The 20,864-nt window shown below is 38.1% G+C and overlaps 1 protein-coding gene across 1 annotated transcript; it reads left to right on the top strand.

Moving 5' to 3' along the window:
* The first annotated feature begins 1,712 nt into the window (after positions 1-1,712).
* On the top strand, positions 1,713-20,648 carry LOC134530396 (kelch-like protein 40). Its single transcript, XM_063365178.1, has 6 exons — positions 1,713-2,043; positions 10,820-11,897; positions 12,978-13,086; positions 14,782-14,903; positions 17,724-17,930; positions 19,431-20,648. Exons 1-6 carry the CDS (start codon positions 1,882-1,884, stop codon positions 19,715-19,717), a joined length of 1,965 nt encoding a protein of 654 aa, XP_063221248.1. The 5' UTR covers positions 1,713-1,881; the 3' UTR covers positions 19,718-20,648.
* Positions 20,649-20,864: the final 216 nt, after the last annotated feature.

The raw sequence follows: 20,864 nt of genomic DNA, 5'->3' as shown, positions 1-20,864 counted from the left end.
GAGTCGGCCCGTGCCGTTCGCTGAACTGCTCCGCGTAGCAACTGGTGCGGGGAGTTTTATTAATGAGTAGCTGGGTTAGTTCCTACACCGGAAAAAGGACCGGGGACACACGGGGAGTTTAATTGTAAGAGAAAAGGTTGATGTTTAAATGAGTATATTTACCAGAAGTACTCGGTCGGTGAACAAAGGATGATGACTCCCCGTGGAACGCATGTCCGCCCCGGCCCCGCGAGCTGCTTTCAACTGGCGTGTGACCCTGGCGCGAGGGAAGGGCTCGGCCGTTCTCTCGCGCCAAAGTTTCCCAAGTTCCGTTATTCGGAAATTACTATGTTTACAAAAGGCTGAAGGCCGCTTAAAATTCCTAATATTATTACTAATGACAAGTTCTGACAAAATACACTCTTAAATAATTGCAATTTAGTGTTTCACGTAGTAAAGTTTGAATTTGTAACGTCACACCAGAGACTGTCTGTCTCTTGTTAACTGCTCCGGGGCTAATCAATTATGTAAGCACTGGGTTGCACACTGATGTTAAATAGTTGCTGTATTCAAATTAGGCTGAAGGCCGCAAGGGGGGCACTCACACACGTATTGTTTACTTAATACGTGTGAGTGACCCGGGCACTCCTACGTCGCACTCTATTAGTTAGGCGCTTTTGTTTGTTTCTGATTAATTAATTATTGTGTGGGGAATTTTTTAGGCACGGGGAGTGTGTTGCATGTGTAATTAAAATTGTTCGCTATTCTCTACCTTGGGCTGCGGTCCGCTCACTTGACTCAGGTGGGCCATTGCTAGGGGTGCTTTCTGTTAGCGGAGCTGAGTACTGGCGGGTGCAGGTCGGGCTTTGGGGTGGCCTTGGGCCGTACGATGTCACAGTGAGTATCTTGCGCACTGCCCGCAGAACGCATGGTTAAAAGACTGGCACAGAATCAGGTCCCAAGTGTTTACAGTATATGTTTTTATATTGTGTGATATTTCAACGCGGCTGTGTAGCCCTCGACAAACATGTGTAATTAAAATTTATTGACCGAACAGTTATAATTATTTGTAGTGTTTTAATCTGTCGATGCTAGTTAGGCATCAGCATCTTAAGTTGAGCAGGGGAATGCCACAATAATAGTTATAATAGTTCCCGAAATATCGCAGCCTTAAACTCAGTGTGCCACACGTGGGAATAGACCCACTCCTTACTCGGGTATATCTCTGGAGATTATCTTGGCATTCCTCGCGGAAATCCGATTCGTGAAAACAAACAAACTTTGTGTACTTATATTAAAAATAAATAATGCATCGCAAAAATCACATTTAAAAGAATTGAACTTTCTTGCAGATTCAATTGTATAGAAAAAAATATCTTATTTATTTAAGTACGCAATTAATATTTAAAACAAGCTTTCTTATGGGAGGTCCCTGTTTGTTTTGGATCTGCATTCTGAACACTCCTAACTTTCAACTGATAACTGCGGCAAAGTTACAAATTAATGCCATACATAGAACACCAAAAAATCTTTCAAAAATTAAAAATCCTAAACTGTATCCGACTTTTATAACGAAAGAGGAGTTTTAAAAAAATGCCCTTTATTTTATACTAAATTTTTGTTCAACCCAATGTATTCTGCTACTACTAGCGCCGTTAGTTTGTAATCCGCCGTGAAAATAATTATATGGATGGAAATCTAAGGTAGTTTTAGGTTTATAAACATGTGACGATCATTTAAACCTTTGACAAGCACGTGATTTGTTTATTATTTTTGTTTACTCAACATGTAGAAGTACTTAACGTGTTGAAGTGAGCTGTAAGATGTGTCTGTACCCTTCTGTAAATAAGAATAATAAATTAATCGCTAAACTACAATAATATCCGTTCGGAAGCGGCAACAATGAAACGTAGACTTGATTCAACGGAAGCTGACGTTACTTTAAAAGTCGCCGATAAGACATTTGCATGTTGTCGTAAAGTCCTAGCTGAATGTAGTCCGTACTTCGATGCCATGTTCAATTCAGACTTTTTGGAAAAGGACAAAAACGTAATTGAAATTAAGGTAAGTTACATATTGAAATCTCACATATGAAAGCAAAATTATATTATGCTTACAAATAGGTACACGGTAAACTATTCAGAATCAGCAGTTTTGAGAGGATGAAGACAACTTATTTGCACTTAAATTTTTTTGTAGGATTCTTGGAAAGGTGGGTTTACGATTGTAAAACTTAAGAATTATAAACAACCTGTACACAGACAATCCCAGAACTAACACAGACTCCCAGTACATGCGGATCCTAGGTAAGTTCAGGCATCCTGTAGCTTTGTGAAGTGCAAATAAAATTTCTACTTCAACTGCTGACGCAGGCTTTAATTTTGTTGCACCTTTTTGAAGCGCATATATATTGGTGAACATGGCTGCTTTCTCATAAAAGTCCAGTGGTATGTACCTTTGGAAGTACTCGTAGGGCTCTAAAACAGGTTCTGGAACTTGAGTTTGAAATTCTGGTGGTTCTCGGGTGGTAAAAATTCCCCTTCGCCATGTTATATTTTGTTTTTCTGTGGTCAACTCCAACATATCTCTAATATCGTCATGAACATCTTCACCTGCAACCTCTTCTACATTCTGTACATCTAACACTGCAATGTTCTCATAATCTTCTTCTCCACTTAGCCCTTCAATATCAGACACATCACCACTCTCAATCAAATCTAATATTTGTGATGCAGTTAACTTCTTGGGAGCCATAATCAATCACAATATACTTCTCGTCGCAAGTACACAATAAACAAACATAACCTACATGCTGCGAAGTGCCAAATGTTACAAATTGCAGCTAAGACCGAATGTACATGATAGTGTACATCATATTTCACTTGTGTCACATAACAAAAATATTTTTTCTGGGATCATAAGCATTATTTAGTTAATAAATCGTATACCTAATAAACCAACAAAGCCAACAAGTAATAATTTGAAAAGAATAAGAGAATATTGTTTACCAAGGAAACAGTGCAACTACAAGGATGTCACCATAGCTGCAAGCACTCAAACAAATGTTAATACTATTTTTATTTATTTCCATAGACAGTATCAACAAATGAACTAGCTCAATTATACATGTACGGTATTGTGTACATTTGGTCTGAATTCATGGAAATTTTTCAAATGTGTTTTTTAACTGTTCGAAGATATATGTACATTATTCTGTACATTTAGACTGAGAAGGTGTTATTAGTTAAAAGGTGTTTGGGTCTGAGGAGGTTAAGCAATATCAAAATTTATGATTGAATTAGTGGTCATTAATTCCAGCCAATAAAACAAGTGAGAAAGCAGCTATGTAATTTTAGTTGAATTTTTGTATTCATAGGTGTTGTCTGCATTTTAAAATGGATATCTGTTGTATAATCGTTGTTGCTTAATAATTTGCTTAGCTTAACATTTTTATTCATGGTGAAATTTTTTATTCACCTTTGTATTTGAAAAACCAGACACATGGCTATGATTGAACCTAAAAATTGCAACATTTTAGCTCATATCCTAGAATCCATACACAATTCAGAATCGAGGATATTTATCTTTAATATATAAATACTAGGTCATGTAAAGGTAATATTAATGTACTCGTGTAAGGGCAAAAAATAAGGACAATGAGAATAATTAATTTACGAACTCATAAAACAAAATAAATATTCCAATCATTGCTTTTTTTAAATTTTTGTGCTATGTTCTTCTTGGTACACCTATCCCTCACTTAGCATGACTAATTCGTTCCTAAAAATGCTAGTGTTATTCAAAATCGTGTGTTCTGAAGCATTAGTTTCCATAAATAGCAAGGCTAATTTATTTAATGTGTTCCAAAATTGTGTAGGAAAATATATTTTACATAATATAAATGTGTTGAATAACACTCAACTATAAATGTGTCACACCATTTATCTTTATATGCCTCCCATCACACTTTGTATGACAAATACAACACCGCATAATGGGAGATACGTGGTTTTGTACTTTATCGTCAGTCGGCTGGCTGACTTGCCCGCCTGGGCGTAACCTCCAACTCACGTCGCGTACCTTTCCAAACCATCCCTTACTGACAGTGAAACCGATATTACTGTCCGGATCATTACATTTTAATTTTTCAAAAATTAAAATCCTTATTTGCGTTTCACCACTTGGTTCACACCAATCCTGTCAGGCCAATGATTTTTTTTTCCAATGCAACATTCATTTGATAATCTTTTGCACGTGAATCATCTGTTCATTTCTGTACCGTATCTAATAGTAATGCCAAATATATTCCCGTTAGTACAACCAACAGCATTAGACTTACTTATATAAACTTTTGGTAAGAGTCCTTATTTCGTACGATTGTGTGCACAGTTGACTTGCTTAAAACTAAAGTGTGACCAACATAAGTGTGGATTTCATGACAATCTGCGTGCTGTAATACTTCTAGTTTTGTCTCAATACTTGAACACGATGCATTATGAGTGATAAAGCACGTACAGTTACCTGCAGCTAAATGGGCAGACGTTGCTTTTGTTTGAGTGAATTCCCTGCCACTGGCTAGACTTGAGTTCACGGCCCGGTTTGTGGCCAGGCGACAACGGTACGGCACGGCAGCATACGCGCGGATCTAAAATCATTTGGTCCTTTACACTCCATGGCTGCAATTTAACTTGCCATAGCTGATGGTTATACAACAGCCGATAGCATAGACAGACCTGCGCACACATCTCTTCCCCCCTTGTTAGGCTACCTGTATCCCACGGCACATCTGTTGTTTACAGAAGTTGAAACAGACTTTGTGCTGTCGTACTTGACTTTTTTTTTTTTTGCCTGCTGAGATTTTGTGCTAACTGAAATTTACAGATGTGCTATTCGAGACTGGGGCAGTAAAATTCACATCGTGCTAAATGAATCTGTGCAATCTGAAGATGTGTTAAGTGAGGGATAGGTGTATTTTATAATTTTAAACATGATGTTAGTAATTCTGTATTTCCAACTCATCTCATACTAAATCATAACCTACTTTTCCCAATGAAACATTATTTGGCGCCAAGAACACATTCTACTGTGCTCTGATTGGCGCTTCCCTTAATTCTTAAGGAAAAAGATAAAATATTCCCATCTCTGTTAAGTCTGTAGTCATCATATGGTGCACACACAAACCGTCAAAATTCCTACACAACCATCATGAACCATTCCACTAGTAGGTATACATAGAGTCATATGTTAAGTACACGACTAATTGTTAATTGATAATTCTTTATTGTCAATCTTTAACCCAGCTTAATATCTATGTACTTGTATGTTTATAAATAAACATTTTAAACCACCACTAAAGAAATTCAAAGACAATATATTTTTTCAAAAAATAATTAAAAATTCAAAAATGTTGTTTTTTATTTCCTGGAATTTTTTGTTTGTGACTCTTCAGTACTTAACTATATACCAGTAGTTAACCATTTATTGGAGTATTTAGGTTTAAATATTTCAAATACTGTGATACAGTGAGAATGGTTGGTTGGATTAGCTTATCTACATTAAAATAACGTGAATGTTTGATTAGGTTAGGTTGTCTCCATATAAATTATTTTTAAACCATCTGATAAGTTGGTTTAGCAACAACCATTCTCACAATTTTATGCTTTTTAATGTACCTAACCTATCCTAAATCCGTGTTAAAATGGTTAATTACTAAAAGTATTTTAACGCCCTCTTAAGGAATTTTTGGAAAATGTCATAAAGCATGAAGTAAAAAAAAGGCTGTCGTCAGCCCGTCTCGGGCAGCTGGCTGAACGACATGGGGCATCTGCGACGCAGAAGTGTCGCCGGGTGACAAGAGAAGCTACATCTAATGAGAGAGAGGGTTATCTGGTGAGACTGTACAGCCCGCGATGGAGGAAAGGCAGGAGGCCTAAACTTCGAGTAGCATTGGGACCTCCAGGAGGAGATGCATTACCTGTTCGGGACGAACAGGTTTAAGGAGGGGGCAATGTTAGGGAATTTTTGGAAAACGTCATAAAGCATGAAGTAAAAAAAAGGCTGTCGTCGTCCAGGCTATTCCTCGGGAAAGGTGCAGCTGCCCGACTGCTCGAGGTAGAGGGGGGTTCAGGCCTCGTGGCCTCCGGGGGAAGCTAACCTGGTGCTCGTAATGACAACGTCCAAGTTCAACGGGCGACTGCTGGTTTATTGACACACCGACCCTGATACATGGGGCTGGCCCTATCCCCGTCTGTGCACGTCTTAGGGGGAAGCCCGGCTCCGTTAGCTGTGCCACGCCGATCTGTGCTGCACTACTGGCTCTGACACGAAGTCTACTGGCTACACGATGTTCAGGATATACTCCAAGTCTCTGTGGGTGACGAGACGTGTCTCTCTGGTCTGACTCGTGACTGTCTGTTAGGGCGCCCGTACCACGAGGGCCAATCGCGGTTCTCACAACCTGTATTTATATTCTAAATGAATTACAACAGCCTAGATTTTCCTGGCAATGCCACATAGTTCCGCGCGTCTAGCAAAAGGCTTATCCTCGTCCTGACCAGCGACGCTGAATGATTATGCTTACCCGCACTGGGGAAAAAACCGCGACCTCTTCACTCCCGTGACCGACCGGGCCCGTGACTCGCTCGTGACTGCCGCCGCCCGCGCGCGGCGCTACCCCTCCTGACGCGTCTCCCCCTCCCCTCACCGTCTCCCACGGAGCTTGTGACATGTCGCAGGCGGGGCGGGACCTAAGTCGCCCAGTGCACAATCAGAACAAGACCCTTCAAATAAAAGTAAAAATACATACAAATTCAGTTTCTTCTGTGATACATAAATTGTCTGCTGAAAAAAAAAACACATCGCCCTCGTCGCTGGGAAGTACTGTCGTACTTGGTACCACTGCGCCTAACTGGCCCCTACACCCCCCCCCCACCCCCCCCCCCCCGACCACAACACCTTAGCTACACTGCACCACACACGCATAACTGGCAGGAGGGGCGTTGCCTCGTCATAACGGCCTAGAGGGAGCAAGGTAGGCACTTGGTTCGACGTCAAGGCATTCTAGAATTGTTTTTAAATTAGAAAAGAGACTCTTCTTCAGTATTACTGGACCACTATTTAAGCATAGAAATTGAAATAATTTAATTTGCAATTACTTTAGCAGATATATTATTATTTATAACACAATAACAGAATACTAGGAATGGCTAACAATTAAGTATTTTATTTGTAAAACTCATTATTTTGTCGTACTAGGGATGTAAGGGAACGAACAAATTAATTGTCGGAGTGGGCGCCACCACGTGATGTGGCCACGTGGACCCGGCGGAGACTCTCTTCAGGGCGTGACGTGACCCGTGTAGGGCTAGGCTTGGTTCCCTTAGCACGCGATATCGTTACAGTGGGCTCTTACGGCGTCCCACACGCCTCGAGGTTCAGGAGCAGGGACATGTGGTCACTCGACTAAAAATCACACGTTCGCCGTACTCCTTTTATTTCAGCAATGTTACAACACGTCTCCAATCGCGCTACACCTACATACACTATGAAACTGTTATTAACACCAACGGCAGGAGAGAATAAGTTTACAGGCTGACCAGGTCACTTCGTGGCCTGGCCTCGTTAGTTTAGGATGCGGTTCGTGATTAAATGTTCGAATTGAACTTAAATATGTATTAAAACGAGTCGGCCACCCGGAATAGGTCTCGCAGATACAAAAAGGTTTAAGAATGATAAAAAGTCCGGCGGATGTTAAAAGATCAATTAATTAAGAAAAATATGAAGTTGCGCGGTGCTCACCAAGCATCCTACCCCAGGTGACGAACGGAACCGACTGAAGAGGCCATGGCAGCATGGCGGCCGGAAAGCGCTAAATTTACCGTTAGCCTCTCCTGTTATTTATTAATACATATTTTAACTAAAACAAATACACTAAAAATTCTATAATAAAATCATACCAAGGTTTCGTTAATTATTAAGTTGAGTATTGATTATTTTAATTATGATTATGGTTCAAACTAGTTGTGGGTAGTAGTTCCATTGCCTGCCGCGTGGGGCGCTGCGCCGTCCTTACAACTAGCACTTAAAACATAAACACTTAGGGAATATTATTTAAAGAAAAGACAGGTAGGTAAACATAAAAATTGAATAATAAAATAAAAGGGGTCGTGGCACAGACTTTACTCCCGCCTCTTGTCGGCAGCCTCACACGACACACACACCTGCACACGGGGCGGGAGGTTTGAAATAGAGGGTGGTGGTGGGAAGAGAGGGGTGTCGACGGCGTGAGGCACATCGGGCTTAGGGAGGGCGTAGCCCCGGTTGACGTCAATTTGTAAATGGTAAGGCAGTTTGTTGTATAGTTTGCTTACTGATTAAGAAGAATCGTTTTGTTACAAAGTTCAGTATACAAATTACATTTCGATGGCTTAGAATGAAAACCTTGTATCCCATAAAATGCAAATTTTACAGCAGAGACAAAAAACCGTGCTACTGATATACGTGGTTTCTTTTTTTCCCGTTAGAAAGTAGTAGGATGCACATTTTATTTCTTTCAGCCAAACATTTTGTGAGATACGAGGTTTTCCAGCCAAAAACATAAAAAAACGTATTTTCGTCCAAAAATTGAGATACGAGGTTTTCATTCTAAGCCATTGATTTGTAAATGGTATTTATTTCTTGTATAGTATTGTTATTACTGATAGAAAAATTTTAAATTTCCTTAAATAATTTAGGGGATATACAAGCACTAGTAACAAGTAGATGTTAGTAGGTAATAATTTAAAGCTTTTTAAAAGGAGTTTGCAAGATCAAAAATATTCTGAGAGATTTTTTTACTGACAAAAAAAAATCCCTAAAACATGCTATAGTTCATGATTGTGGAGATATGTAAAATTAACTATTATTGTTATCTCTGTAATTATTACAGATACAGTATTATGTCAGGCAAAACATGCATGGCTAGTTTCTGTAGAATATAGTTATGATTTTTCCAATTTATTTTATTAGGTATCTACATACAGCCTAAGGAATTTGGTGTCTTTAAATTTTTTCATTTCATCATTATTATTGATAGTATTTTATTATATGAATTAATTCCATTTTGTTGAGAAAGTTTTGTTGTTTATTCTTAATTTCTTATCCTTAGATCTAGTAGATTCGGAAATATGCACTTTTTTCTTTAAACCAAACTTAATCCATTTACTGCTCTTAAGGCCAGAATCTTGAGTAAAATTATAATAATATATATTTTATTTTTATTAGTCGTACTAAATAATTTACATCTTAATCAATTAGTTCCAAGGATACCATTTATTTTTAAATAAAAAAAACTTATCCCCTTTTCACCCCCTTAAAATACTAATTTCTATAAATTAAAAATATATGTATTTATTACATAACTCTAGATGAAATTTGTTTTAATATTAGCTTCTTACTTTTAGTTCTAATCGAATCAAAATTGTTCATTTTTAGTTTAAAAACATACCCACCTCTTTAACCCCTCATAGGGTTTCAATATTGCAAAATGGTAAAATTGTAGTGTGTAGTTTTTGTAAGTTTATTATTATATATATATTTATATTATATATAATATATATTTATATTATAAATAATATATATTTATATTATATATAATATATAATATATATTATAAATAATATATATTTATATTATATATAATATATATTTCTATTATATAATATATATTTCTATTATATAATATATTTTAATATTCTTAATTAGATTCAAAGATATAATATTTACCTTAAAATCATATTCAACCCCTTTTCACCCCTAGAATTTGAATTTCGCTAAGTAGTAAAATTTTATTGGAAGTTTTTGTTTGTTTATTATTGGTACTCTATATTTTCTTATGCTTGATTAGATTTGGAGTTATAATTATTTATCTTAAAACCATATTTATTCAATTTTCACCCCTTAGGGGTGAATTTTGCAAAATGGAAAAATTGTAATTGGTAGTTTTTGTATGTTTATTATTGGTACCAGATATCTTTTTTATGCTTGATTCGTTTCAAAGATATAATTATTTATCTTAAAATAATATTTACCTTTTTTTCACTTTCTTAGGGGTGTAATTTTGTAATTGTATATTGCCTCATTTTTAAGTTAGCCAGAGATGTTTCTAATAAAAAAAAATTTATCAAAATCCATCTGGTGGTTTTCAGTTGATAGTGGAACAGACAAAAATGAAAAAAAAAAATTTTTTTTTCCAGTTCCTAATAATGTAGCTTAAATAGCCATTTCCAGTTTTACTTTGAACATTTTTTATTTTAGTATAGATAATAAAATATACTGTTTTTCACTTTTAGTAATATAAATTATTAATTTCCATAAATAATTTATGAATATATGTATTTTTAATGCAAATTTAATAGTGAATTCCTTTGTGTATCATATCCTATTTAGTACTAATATATTTTTATTTGTTATTTTATATTAACTGTATTCACTTTTCAATGTGTTATGACTTATGAATGATTGTTTGGATACCTGCATCTACCCTTCACATTTTGATTCCCCCCCCCCCCCCCCCCCCCCCTTATTTCTTGTCTATATTTATGTTGTTTATATTTGTTTTATATTTGTATAGCTCCAGCCTTTTTTTTTTTTGTATTATGTCTGTTGGTCAGTGCTTGATAAATGTATAAAATAAATTTAATCTTTAAAAAAATTATATTCTCAGTAAGATCTCCAGCTTTCTATCAGATGTCTTGCAGAGTGTTGAAATTCACATAGTCATAGTCACCAAGTTTGTAGAACTTCCTACCATTTTGTGAAAAAATGTATGCAGTAAATAAGTACAGGTGGTTTTTAATTGCAGGGCGTGGACACAGATGCAATGGGCATCCTGTTGCACTCGACGGAAGCCAATGAAGTGGATGTCCTGAAGTCGGCCAACGTGCTCTCGGTGCTCCAAGCGGCCTGCATGCTGCAGTTTGAGGCAGTGAAGAGGAGCTGCATCGACCTGATCATGAGCAAGTGGCTGGCGGTGGACAGCTGTCTGCAGATCGTCCACACTGCGCTGCAACTAGATCTGTGCGAGCTTCACAGCAAGGCCTTGGCTCTCGCTCTGTGGGAGTTCTCGCAGGTCAAGAGAACCACCTCCTTCATCCAGCTCTCCATAGCAGACCTGGAGGTGTACCTGCAGGCCGATGGCTTGAATGTCAGGCACGGGGAGTTTGAGGTGTTCGATGCGGGCATCAGTTGGGTGGAGGAAGCCGTGGAGGAGAGAGCTCAGTTCTTGATGCATGTCATTCAGTGCGTACGGTTTGTTGAAGTGCTGGGTGACGATGTACAGACGATGCTGTTGTACCCTTTGGTGACGGAGGATGCAGAAGTTGTGCAGCTTCTGGAATGCATTTGTAACATGAAATCTATTTCTCGTAATGAGTGCCAGCATTCTGTACGTGAAGATGTTGAGTCTGAGAGTAATTCACTTTTGGAAGGTTCTAAATACTTGGCTCCAGTTCTCTCTGCGGATAATGCCCCAGGTTGTTATGAGAGGTTGTGTCAGTGTGCGTATTTCTCAGGGGGTAGTTTCAAAGTGTCCAGCAACTTCCTCCAAAATGGTCTTCGGCCTTCTAGTGTTGGCGCGGACTGTAGTCACCCGGAGAGAGATCCGAGCTGTTCATCCCTCGTGGAGTTGCCAGAGCAGTGCTGGGGTGCGACGGTGATCGATGTGGCAGGCAGGTTGCTGCGACAGTCCCCGCGCTGGTGGCCCGTCCTGCCTTGCATCGTCGGCCACACGGTCGAGGAAACTCGAGGTGCATCGTTGCCAGCGGGGAAACCTTTCGTGTTCTGCTACGACGAGGAGAAGGGAGATGTGGTCCCTGTTGTGCAGTTGGCGAAAATCAGTGATGGACCAGTCGAACTGTCTGGTTACAAGATAGCTAGCAGAGGTGATATAGTTCTCCTAGTTGTAGTTTTGCATTTAAATAAAATAAGTGTAGTCATTCCAGATTTTTCAAACTATGATTTCTTTTGTTTTTGTTGATAAAAACTTTATAATTTAAAAAAAAACAGCATCAGTTAGTTAATATTTAAACATGGTTATCGGTTGTCAATAATGCTAAACATGAATCACCAACTGGAAGAATTTATCATTTCGAAGTCTAAGCTGATAACTAAAATAAATTGTTTGCTAATGACATAAGCATTTTTAAAAATGAAGAATTTAAATTACCATGATCCTTAATGCGCAGTTTGAAAACTAGTGGAATCTATGGCAGCTTCTATTGGCTCTTGCTGTGTTAGTGCAAAGGTGAAGTTATACAATTCCTGCCCTGCTACGCTACCTGGAAGGAGTTTTCCGCTTGTATTTTCAAACCTTCAAACAAAGGATTGATTGCAATCTCTCACCACTTAAACCAGTATTTATTGATTCAAAATCTTACTGGTACTTTCTATTGTCATTTAGGATAAATACAATTGAAGATGGTTTTCATATATCTGCTTCATGGTAAATCAAAACACTGTACCTTATAACGTGAGAGGAAGTACTAATTAATGTAGAAGCAGTAATAATTATTTCTCATGTACAAATGGCTAACATTTTCACAAGTAGTTTCTTGCTCAACTAAGATGAAGAGGGCCAGCTTGAATAGTTTCCCTACACGTGGGACAGACCTGAAATTTGCAGCCCGCTTGAGGGTTTAATTAACTAGAGGTGGGATCGGTACAAAGCAGCAACAAACAACAAGGAAGGAAATAAGGTACACTTGAAAAACCAACGGACTCTTGGTAACATCCATCACGTTTCTTGTCTGCAGTAAATTAGGGTTAGACTGTCCTCAGTTTGAACTTCGGCTTCGACATGGCTACAAACCATAAGCGTAGCAACTCCTGTCATAAGTAGATTGCAAGCATTGAAGTCACCTGGCTGGAACACACTCGTAGGTGCCAACTTCATTCCTGGCTCAGTTGAGACTCGGTAATGCAGTGTCACAACCTGTGATGACGTGGTTTCATTGCCTCGACAGGTCCGAGCATCTTCATAACAGGCGGGGAATTCCTTCTGGGGCACGGCAGCTGGAACAGGACTGTGTGGCGGTACAGTCTCCTCAGTGAGTCCTGGGGGTATGAAACAAGGTACAGTATTATTAAGTCATCACTATGGATTTCTTCGATAATATAGTAACTTGTAATCTGTCACATATTTTAAGATTATTTTCCTATAATTTGTTTTGCATAGATAAAGTAAACCTGTTAAATTTCAGTAGTAATGTTGAATGAAAGTTACATCCTCATTTTAGTATTTACTACAACTTATGCTAGTTATTATTACCACAGAATGTAAGTTTAAGATGGCTTTTTATTGTGCATAACCATCCCTACATCAAGATGATTTTATAATTGCAGTTAACAGAATTGTTAAAGTTTAAGTGTTTCCAATACCACTCGGTCAGTTTCACTACTTTATGTAAGATCACATTTATCTTGTTACAAATTAATGATAAAACAACTGTTTTATTGACAGCATTTCCCCCCCCCCCCCCCCCCCCCACCCACATTTTATAAAAAAAAACACTAACAAAAAACAAAACAGCTGTATTTAGTATAATATTATACTAATTTGTTTCAATTAATTTTACGTAAAAGTGTTATCTATTGTTAAATTTTGTGAGCTATACTTAATTTTTCTTTTGTAGTTGAAAAATTATGCTTTCATATTTATCAATATGTGTAATTAAGTAGTTAATACTTTTTCTAGCGTATTTAGTGTTTATTTCTATTGTAGGTAATTCTTTTGTAGGTGATTAACACTACTAGCACATAGTCCAGGGAGGCATAATGTTAGCTATTTCAATCAATATTACAATAAATAACACATTAAAACAGCCATAGGAATGGTGTAATAGGTGTAACGTCAGCAGCCAATGAACTTGCGTTATTTGCCGGAGTGTACAGGGGTATGTGCAGTCTATCCTGAAGGCCATAGAAACCGCAAATTTTGCAGGTCTCTACGTATGACACCCCAATCAATATTTGCATCAAATTGAAGTCAGTGAGAGCTGTAACTCCTAAAATAATAGACTGATTTGCGTGATTTAAACTCTTAAGTTGTTCGTGAGTGAGCACCGAGTGGTGCTAGTTGAGTGGAATAACTATAAAGTTACTAACGGTTTTGGAGCCAATAATCACAAAATGCCTGAGCCAAAACAGGTTATGTTGTAGAAAAGAAAGAAAACAATAAAATCACCTGAGCAGAAGCAATTATAAATGCAGAGAAGTGTTGTGGGTATCGAATGAGGCAAAAAGTAGCCAAGAGAAATGAGCCAGTGGGACGAAACAAGCCCCCAAATGAGGTATGAAATTTGCAGTCGAGCGAGCCTCAGCCGTCTACCTCGCGAGAAGCGATGGGAATTGCAAAACATTTGTAGTGTCATAGTTTTTGAGGTGTGGCCGCCCAATTGTGAAAAAAATAAAAGCAATACCAATTTTGTTAAATTATTTTATTTATTTCATACATATCATTCCCGTTCAGCGTGATGGAAATCCGTGAAACAAACTCCTTGCGGCTGTAGTCCAAAATACAACCTACCCTAAAATTAATTTTTATTCAGATTCTGAGATATGTTACAATTTTTATCTTCTACAACACAGGGATAGTAAATAAAGTGCCAAAAAAGTTTGAGTTTTGGAAAAAAGTACTTAATTTTTTTACAGTACCGGTAGTTACATCAGCCAAATTGAATGAATGTTTTTTTTAAATCAATTCACTTTTAATTAGCACATTATATATGCAGAGATTAGTATGTTGTATTGTATCACTTATGTTCACAGCATACCATCTGTCAGAAGGCACCATTCTGTGTGCTTTATGGATGACGACCTCTACTTGATCGGTGGCTTTGGCAAGCATCGTGTTATCATGTCCTCAGTCGAGAAGTACAATGTCACCTCAAGTATGTCTCACATTGACATGTGTGTGTGTGTGTGTGAGAGAGAGAGAAAGAGATGATTTTGTCACGCCTCTAGTAATTATTAGCACAATTTGGTGCTTAATGAGTTTACAACTAAAATCGTTGAAGTTCTTCTGTGTTAATGGTTTCTCAGGGCCATCATGATGAAGGGTTGGGGGCAAAATCCCCAGGGCTCAGGTGCCAGAGTTGCCCGGGTTAAGTTTTGAGTTAAGTTTAAAGTTACAAGTCTCTCTATAAAAGAAGTCTTAGGAAACCTTACAAGTAATGCATTACGCACTGATCACGTTTACAGTTATGGTCACAGGAACGTTTATAGTCTAGATTTTTTTCACTGTAGGTTTTGAAAAATTGGGACCTTGGTTTCTCCTGATGGCCGTTGTTTTTTCTAAGAATACTTGTGCAGAGTAAAATTAACTTAAGCTTTGACACAAAAAACATGCGCTTGCCTTACACACAGAAAAAGGTGGACAAAATGACAGCCACATAAATAGAGAATTACAAATTATAGATTAAAAATAGCAATGTAAAGAGGAAGAGAGATATCTTGTAGAAAGTGATTGTACCATATTGTGATATTGTTTACACTTTACACTATTTTAACTTTAAAGCGTTTAGGAAATAATTTTAGCTTATTTTCATTTCACAAACATCTGTGAGGTGGAAAGTGTGTATGAAGCAAGGTGGTGCAGTAGAAAGGCTTTGGAATCACATGTTAGAGAACACCAGTTTGAGTCCTGATCAGCCATTTTGATTTCACTCTGCCCCGTTATTTCTCCAAATCTATCACAGCCTGTGGCTGATTGAGGTTGCTTTGTGTTTCAGCTTCTAATGAGCTAGTTAGAATCACAAATAGTAATAAAAAAATTAGGTAGTGTAGATTTAAACTCTGGTTTTGTATGACATAATATACAGTCAAGTCAACTTCATGGTCCAAAACAATTGAAGGAAGTTTGTGCATATTGACAAGGGAAAATACTGTATATTGTCACGGTTCAAAATTTTGCAGGGTTTTTGAAATCAAATTTGGGAACTTTACTGATGGGACTCTGGGCTGGCTGCGATGTTCACTCGACAGCGCAAGTGGCGTGACCAAGTTATTGGGGCACGGGGCTGGCGCGGCGCGCTGCTGGCTTGCAGATCGCACATTTTTTTGTAGTTTGTTTTTTCGGCCGCGCGCTGGCTCAGCCACTGGCTGTGGTTCCTGGGGCACGCTGTCGTAACAGGCCGCGTGGTGTGGCCTGCACGTCTGGGTAGTGGGGGGTAGCCTTCTCAGCTGTCGTGGTTAGTTTTGTAAATTTTGTTTCAATAACCAGCGTTTGTTATGGTATGCGCGGCGGTGCGCGGGAATTTAAGCGCAAGGGTGTGTAATATCGGGGCTCACTAAGGGGGAGGCTATGCCTCTCTCCAGTGGTAACAAGTCCGTTAGATTGTAATGTGTTTGAAGGCCTTTCCTATGAAGGCGCAAGGTATTCAAGCTGCATACTACTAAATTACAGAAAGTTGACTACATGATACCTATTTGGTTCTAGCTCTCAGATGAGCTCTACCCAGACTACCTATGAGAATAAGGTCGAAAAATGGCTAACCAAGCCTTATAAATGATCGGCATGATGCAGCATGCATGCGCCAAACCCCAGGAGGGGAATCCAAGACCGACAATGTACTAATTAGAGGAGGGGAGAGGGAGGAAGGAAGCGCTAACGCCCGCCGCGGCGCGCAAAGTTCAAAAGCAGCGGACCCGACTGCTTCAACTCCCCTGCCCTTGAACCGTATCCGCTGGCGACGCACACACCACCCTGATAGACTTGAAGTGTCCAAAACGGTCAACACCTACAAGTTTTTCTAGCAATAATATTTACAAGTTCAAAATATTCTTGCAGTACATAGGCTTCTTGAATACAAAGGCTAATTACAAAAGCCAGAAAAAAAACTAGGTGCATAGATAGATAAAATATACGAATACATGTAGAATAAATGTTTTTAACATATACAAAATTCCACTTTCTTCAGCGCTGAAGAGTAATTTTGAGTAGTGAGATGTCCCAAGACAGTTCAACAAAACGCCAAAATCTTCTATGCAGCGCAGAAAGTTTGTCCCAGCCGACAGCAAACTCGGCACTGGTGCAGCAACAGCAGGCGTCCCCACAGCTGCACACGCCCCGCGCCAGACTGGCTCGGCAATTCACCACGCACCCCTTCCGAGCAGGAGGCACGCTCTCAGGGGCAAAGACGTTTAGGCTCACTCAGGGGGAGGCTGTGCCTCTCTCCTGTGGTAACGAGTTAGTTAGTTCGGAATGTAGGAGTCTTTAGGCTCACTCAGGCGGAGGCTATGCCAGTCATCTGAGGTAACGAGTTGCTTAGTTTGTGATGTAGTTGTGTTTGAATCGTTCAGTGTGATATCTTTAGTTTGAATTCTAATGTTTTGTAACTTATTTACCAGTATTATTTAGAGTCAGTTTTGTTGAAGGATTTGTACGTAATGATTCCGTGAGTGAACTGTTTGTATTTAATGCTCTGTTTCTACTCATCTAGTTTTATGGTTCATTGAACAATGCTACAAGATATCACTTAGCAAATATCTGTGACAAAAATTGTTACGAAACGTAAAATGTGAGACGGTGTTGTCGAGATAAATATTTAGGAATGGCCTTTAAACTGATGTAATGCCATAAAAATGAAATAACCAACATTGCATGTGAGATAGAGCCTTAAACCTTTTTTCAGCTTGTATTTATGCAGTTGTTGATATTGTAGTGTTTTTAATTGTTGCGCGGTCTGGAGTTGTGATGTGTGTGGTCGCAGGGAAGTGGACCAGATGCACCCCGCTGCCCCAGCCTCTGTACAACGCAGCGTGCGTCGCGCATAAGGGACGAATACTGGTGTTTTCCCAGCAGATGTTTGTGTACAGCCCTGATTGTGATATGTGGACGTCTCTGAACTTGCATACCAGCTCTACGTGCCTAGGGTTCAACTCCGCCATGTCTCATGGGGATGTAGTCTTCCTGACAGGTTAGCCTTTGTGATCCATTACCATTAGTGTATATACTATATAGTGATGGAGAGAGTGTTACCATCATATTGCATGAGCATCATGTCCTCATCTTGGAAAGTCAGGGAGCTCACTTGACATCCTGGAAAAGTCATGGAAATTCCCCATTGGTAGTAATATGAGGGGGAAATTTCATGCTCCAGTCTACCATCACCTAGTCTGTGAACTTTTTTTTAAATAAATAAATAAATAAATGGCATTTTAGCTCATAGTCATCCACACTATAAAATGGCATATGCAAGATTCTGTTTAAATTTTTATATTTGTTATTTCCTTCAGAAAATTGCAAAATAGGGGTCTGGGAAATTTGAAATTTGGGTTATGGAAAGACAGGGAAATTTTATTCCAGATTTGTGTGGACATCCTGTCTCATCACATTTCTCATTTGAGGGGCCTCTCTTGTAAACATTAGTATCTTGGAGCAATCAGAGGGGGGAGTCCTCAAATACTATCAAACCATCAGTATATATTCAAAAGATTCAATATTTGGAAAGAAAAAAAAATTGTGGAAGGAAAAATTATAAATTTAAACTTCAGCATCATGTAGTTAAAAATGAATAAATTATTAATCCTTAAAAGTAGATAACAAAGAAATGTTTTTACTAGCCCCTGTCTACACTACTATGATGTTGCTTGTTTAAGGGAAAATTTATGACAATAACATTGTTTACATCCTGAACATGTAAATGTTTGGAATTTACCCGGTCTAATTTTGAACCCTCATATTTAGAGTATTTGAAACATTTAAGATTTGAAGGGAAAAAAATCCTAAGATAATTATTGGAGGAAATGTCGTAAATTCAGCACTGACAAGTCTGAAGTTTATATTTTTTTTCCCCTTCAAATCATTCCATTACCTTTCTCTAAGATATTGTACTTTTGATATGTAATTTTGTAAATAAAATTGTATACTTTGAGACTGTAAAATTTGTGTAATAAACATTTTAAATATTTGAATGTTTCAAAAACTAGTTCAAATTTTTTTTAAATTTCAAGTCTGTTATTTTATTTTTGATCCGTGACTCCTAGATTTGAACCCAAGGAGTTTATTTTGAAGTACCCTTTTGGAATTGAATTCGATACAGATTCAATAAAATTGGGGTTTGACCCGTCACTAGTGTTTTGCTATTTGTCTACACATGAATATTGAAGGGAGAGGAAAGGCCTTGGTGGGAGAATAAGGTATTGTCCGAGTTTGAAGTGGCGGCTAGCCCTGCTAGTTGCTCGCTCGTTGTCATGTAGGTTACATGACTTCACACTACTTTCAACATGAATTCAATGCTAATAATTTAATTGTAATTTCCATAATACTATGCTTCAAATTTTTAATGAATTGTGCTTTTATTTAGAATACAACTTTTTCGCTTTTAAATTTTCAAGTGCTCTGTAATTTGGTTACCTATGAAACTATATGACTGTAGTTATTAAGTTAAGTACATTTTCCTGTCAAATATTTGCAGGCATGTACTCAACGCTGCTGGCTAGATACTCTCCCGACCCTGGCACGATGGAGGGAGAGCAGCTGGTCGACTCCGTGGGCACCTTCAAGGGCAACGCTGCCTACACGTGTGTTGTCGGGGACTTGATATACAACTTCACCTCGGATGACGAGGACGAGACTCTGTTTCTGGAAGTGTTCAGCGTGAAGGAGGGGGAGTTTCGCGTGGTGTGGCGCAGCTCGGACTGCCCCGTCGAGTTCAGCGGCTCCAAGAAGTGGTCCAGTTGCTTTCCTCTGGTCAAGTACTGACCGGGCCGTGGGCTCGTCTCTTGCGCAGGTCATGCCGTACAGGGAAACTGTTATTCCTTGTGACCTTGTGACAACTTGTAAATATGTATACTATTTGGGAGATAAGTCAACATTATGTATTTGTAATTAAACTCTGTATCCCAAAGATATTGCAATTTAATCGGTAAATGTAACTACTGCAGAAAGTAAATTACTTAGAATGTTTTCTGTGATTTTTGAAATGTCAGCCATAATTTACTACAATCACACTTTTTAATTTTTCAAATCTGGTAAAGGAGGTATGAATTTTTAGCAGAACTTGAACATCTGACACAAAAAAAAACTTAGAGTGATTAGCTAAGTCAATTTCAAGCATAAAAAGAAGTGTAAAAATTGTTGACAAAAGATTCAAGCTCTTGTGTGATCTAGATCAGTGGTTCCCAAACTTTTTCAGCTGGCGACCCACCTTTCCTTATAGGAATACCTCCATGGTTTATTGGTCCATGGTGGAGTAAACAACCTTATTTGCATCGTATCCCTTCCTTATATACTTTACCATCAAAATTTTCATATATATATATATGTGTGTTTTTTTAAGATACCGATTGATTATTGATAAACAATTTGTGTTCTGATTTGAAAATGGTTGAAAAAATATAAGCTTTTTGTAGCAAAACAGTTATTTATCTAACAATAGATATGTGTTTGCACACAATTCGATTGGTTTCGATTTTCCTTATCTTTTCTGAAGGTTTATTAGATGGTTTCTGATAGTTTTAGGATAGAGTCGCGACCCACCTGTAACTCTGGGTCGTGACCCACCGTTTGGGAACCGCTGATCTAGATAAATCCACAAATGATTAATAAATTTTTGCTGACCTCATTATTTAAATTAAAAGACTTCAAAAAGTGTAAATAAAAAAAATAATGACATTAAAATCATGAAAGAATAGCCCGGGTGTTATATCAATTTGTATTTGCAAGACCATATATGATGACATCATATGTATGACTACAGTGTAAATGAGCGGTAAATAACCTTATAATTATTCTAATATTTATTTGGATACATGCTGCATTTATCAAAACACCCAATACACCAATCCCTCACTCAGCATGACTAATGCATTCCTAAGTATGATTGTGTTATCCAAAATCGCATATTCTG

This window comes from Bacillus rossius, chromosome 3 (genome assembly GCF_032445375.1).
Source record: "Bacillus rossius redtenbacheri isolate Brsri chromosome 3, Brsri_v3, whole genome shotgun sequence".
Classification (NCBI taxonomy): Eukaryota; Metazoa; Arthropoda; class Insecta; order Phasmatodea; family Bacillidae; genus Bacillus; species Bacillus rossius.
This window is presented reverse-complemented; position numbering and strand designations above follow the sequence as displayed.

What these genes read in the sequence shown, in the direction of transcription:
- LOC134530396 (XM_063365178.1), top strand. Translation starts at nt 1,882, where the DNA reads ATGAAACGTAGACTTGATTCAACGGAAGCTGACGTTACTTTAAAAGTC. An exon ending in TCCTGGGGGTATGAAACAAG is followed by an intron (nt 13,087 to 14,781) that starts GTACAGTATTAT and finishes TTATGTTCACAG; the next exon opens with CATACCATCTGTCAGAAGGC. An exon ending in GGATGTAGTCTTCCTGACAG is followed by an intron (nt 17,931 to 19,430) that starts GTTAGCCTTTGT and finishes AAATATTTGCAG; the next exon opens with GCATGTACTCAACGCTGCTG.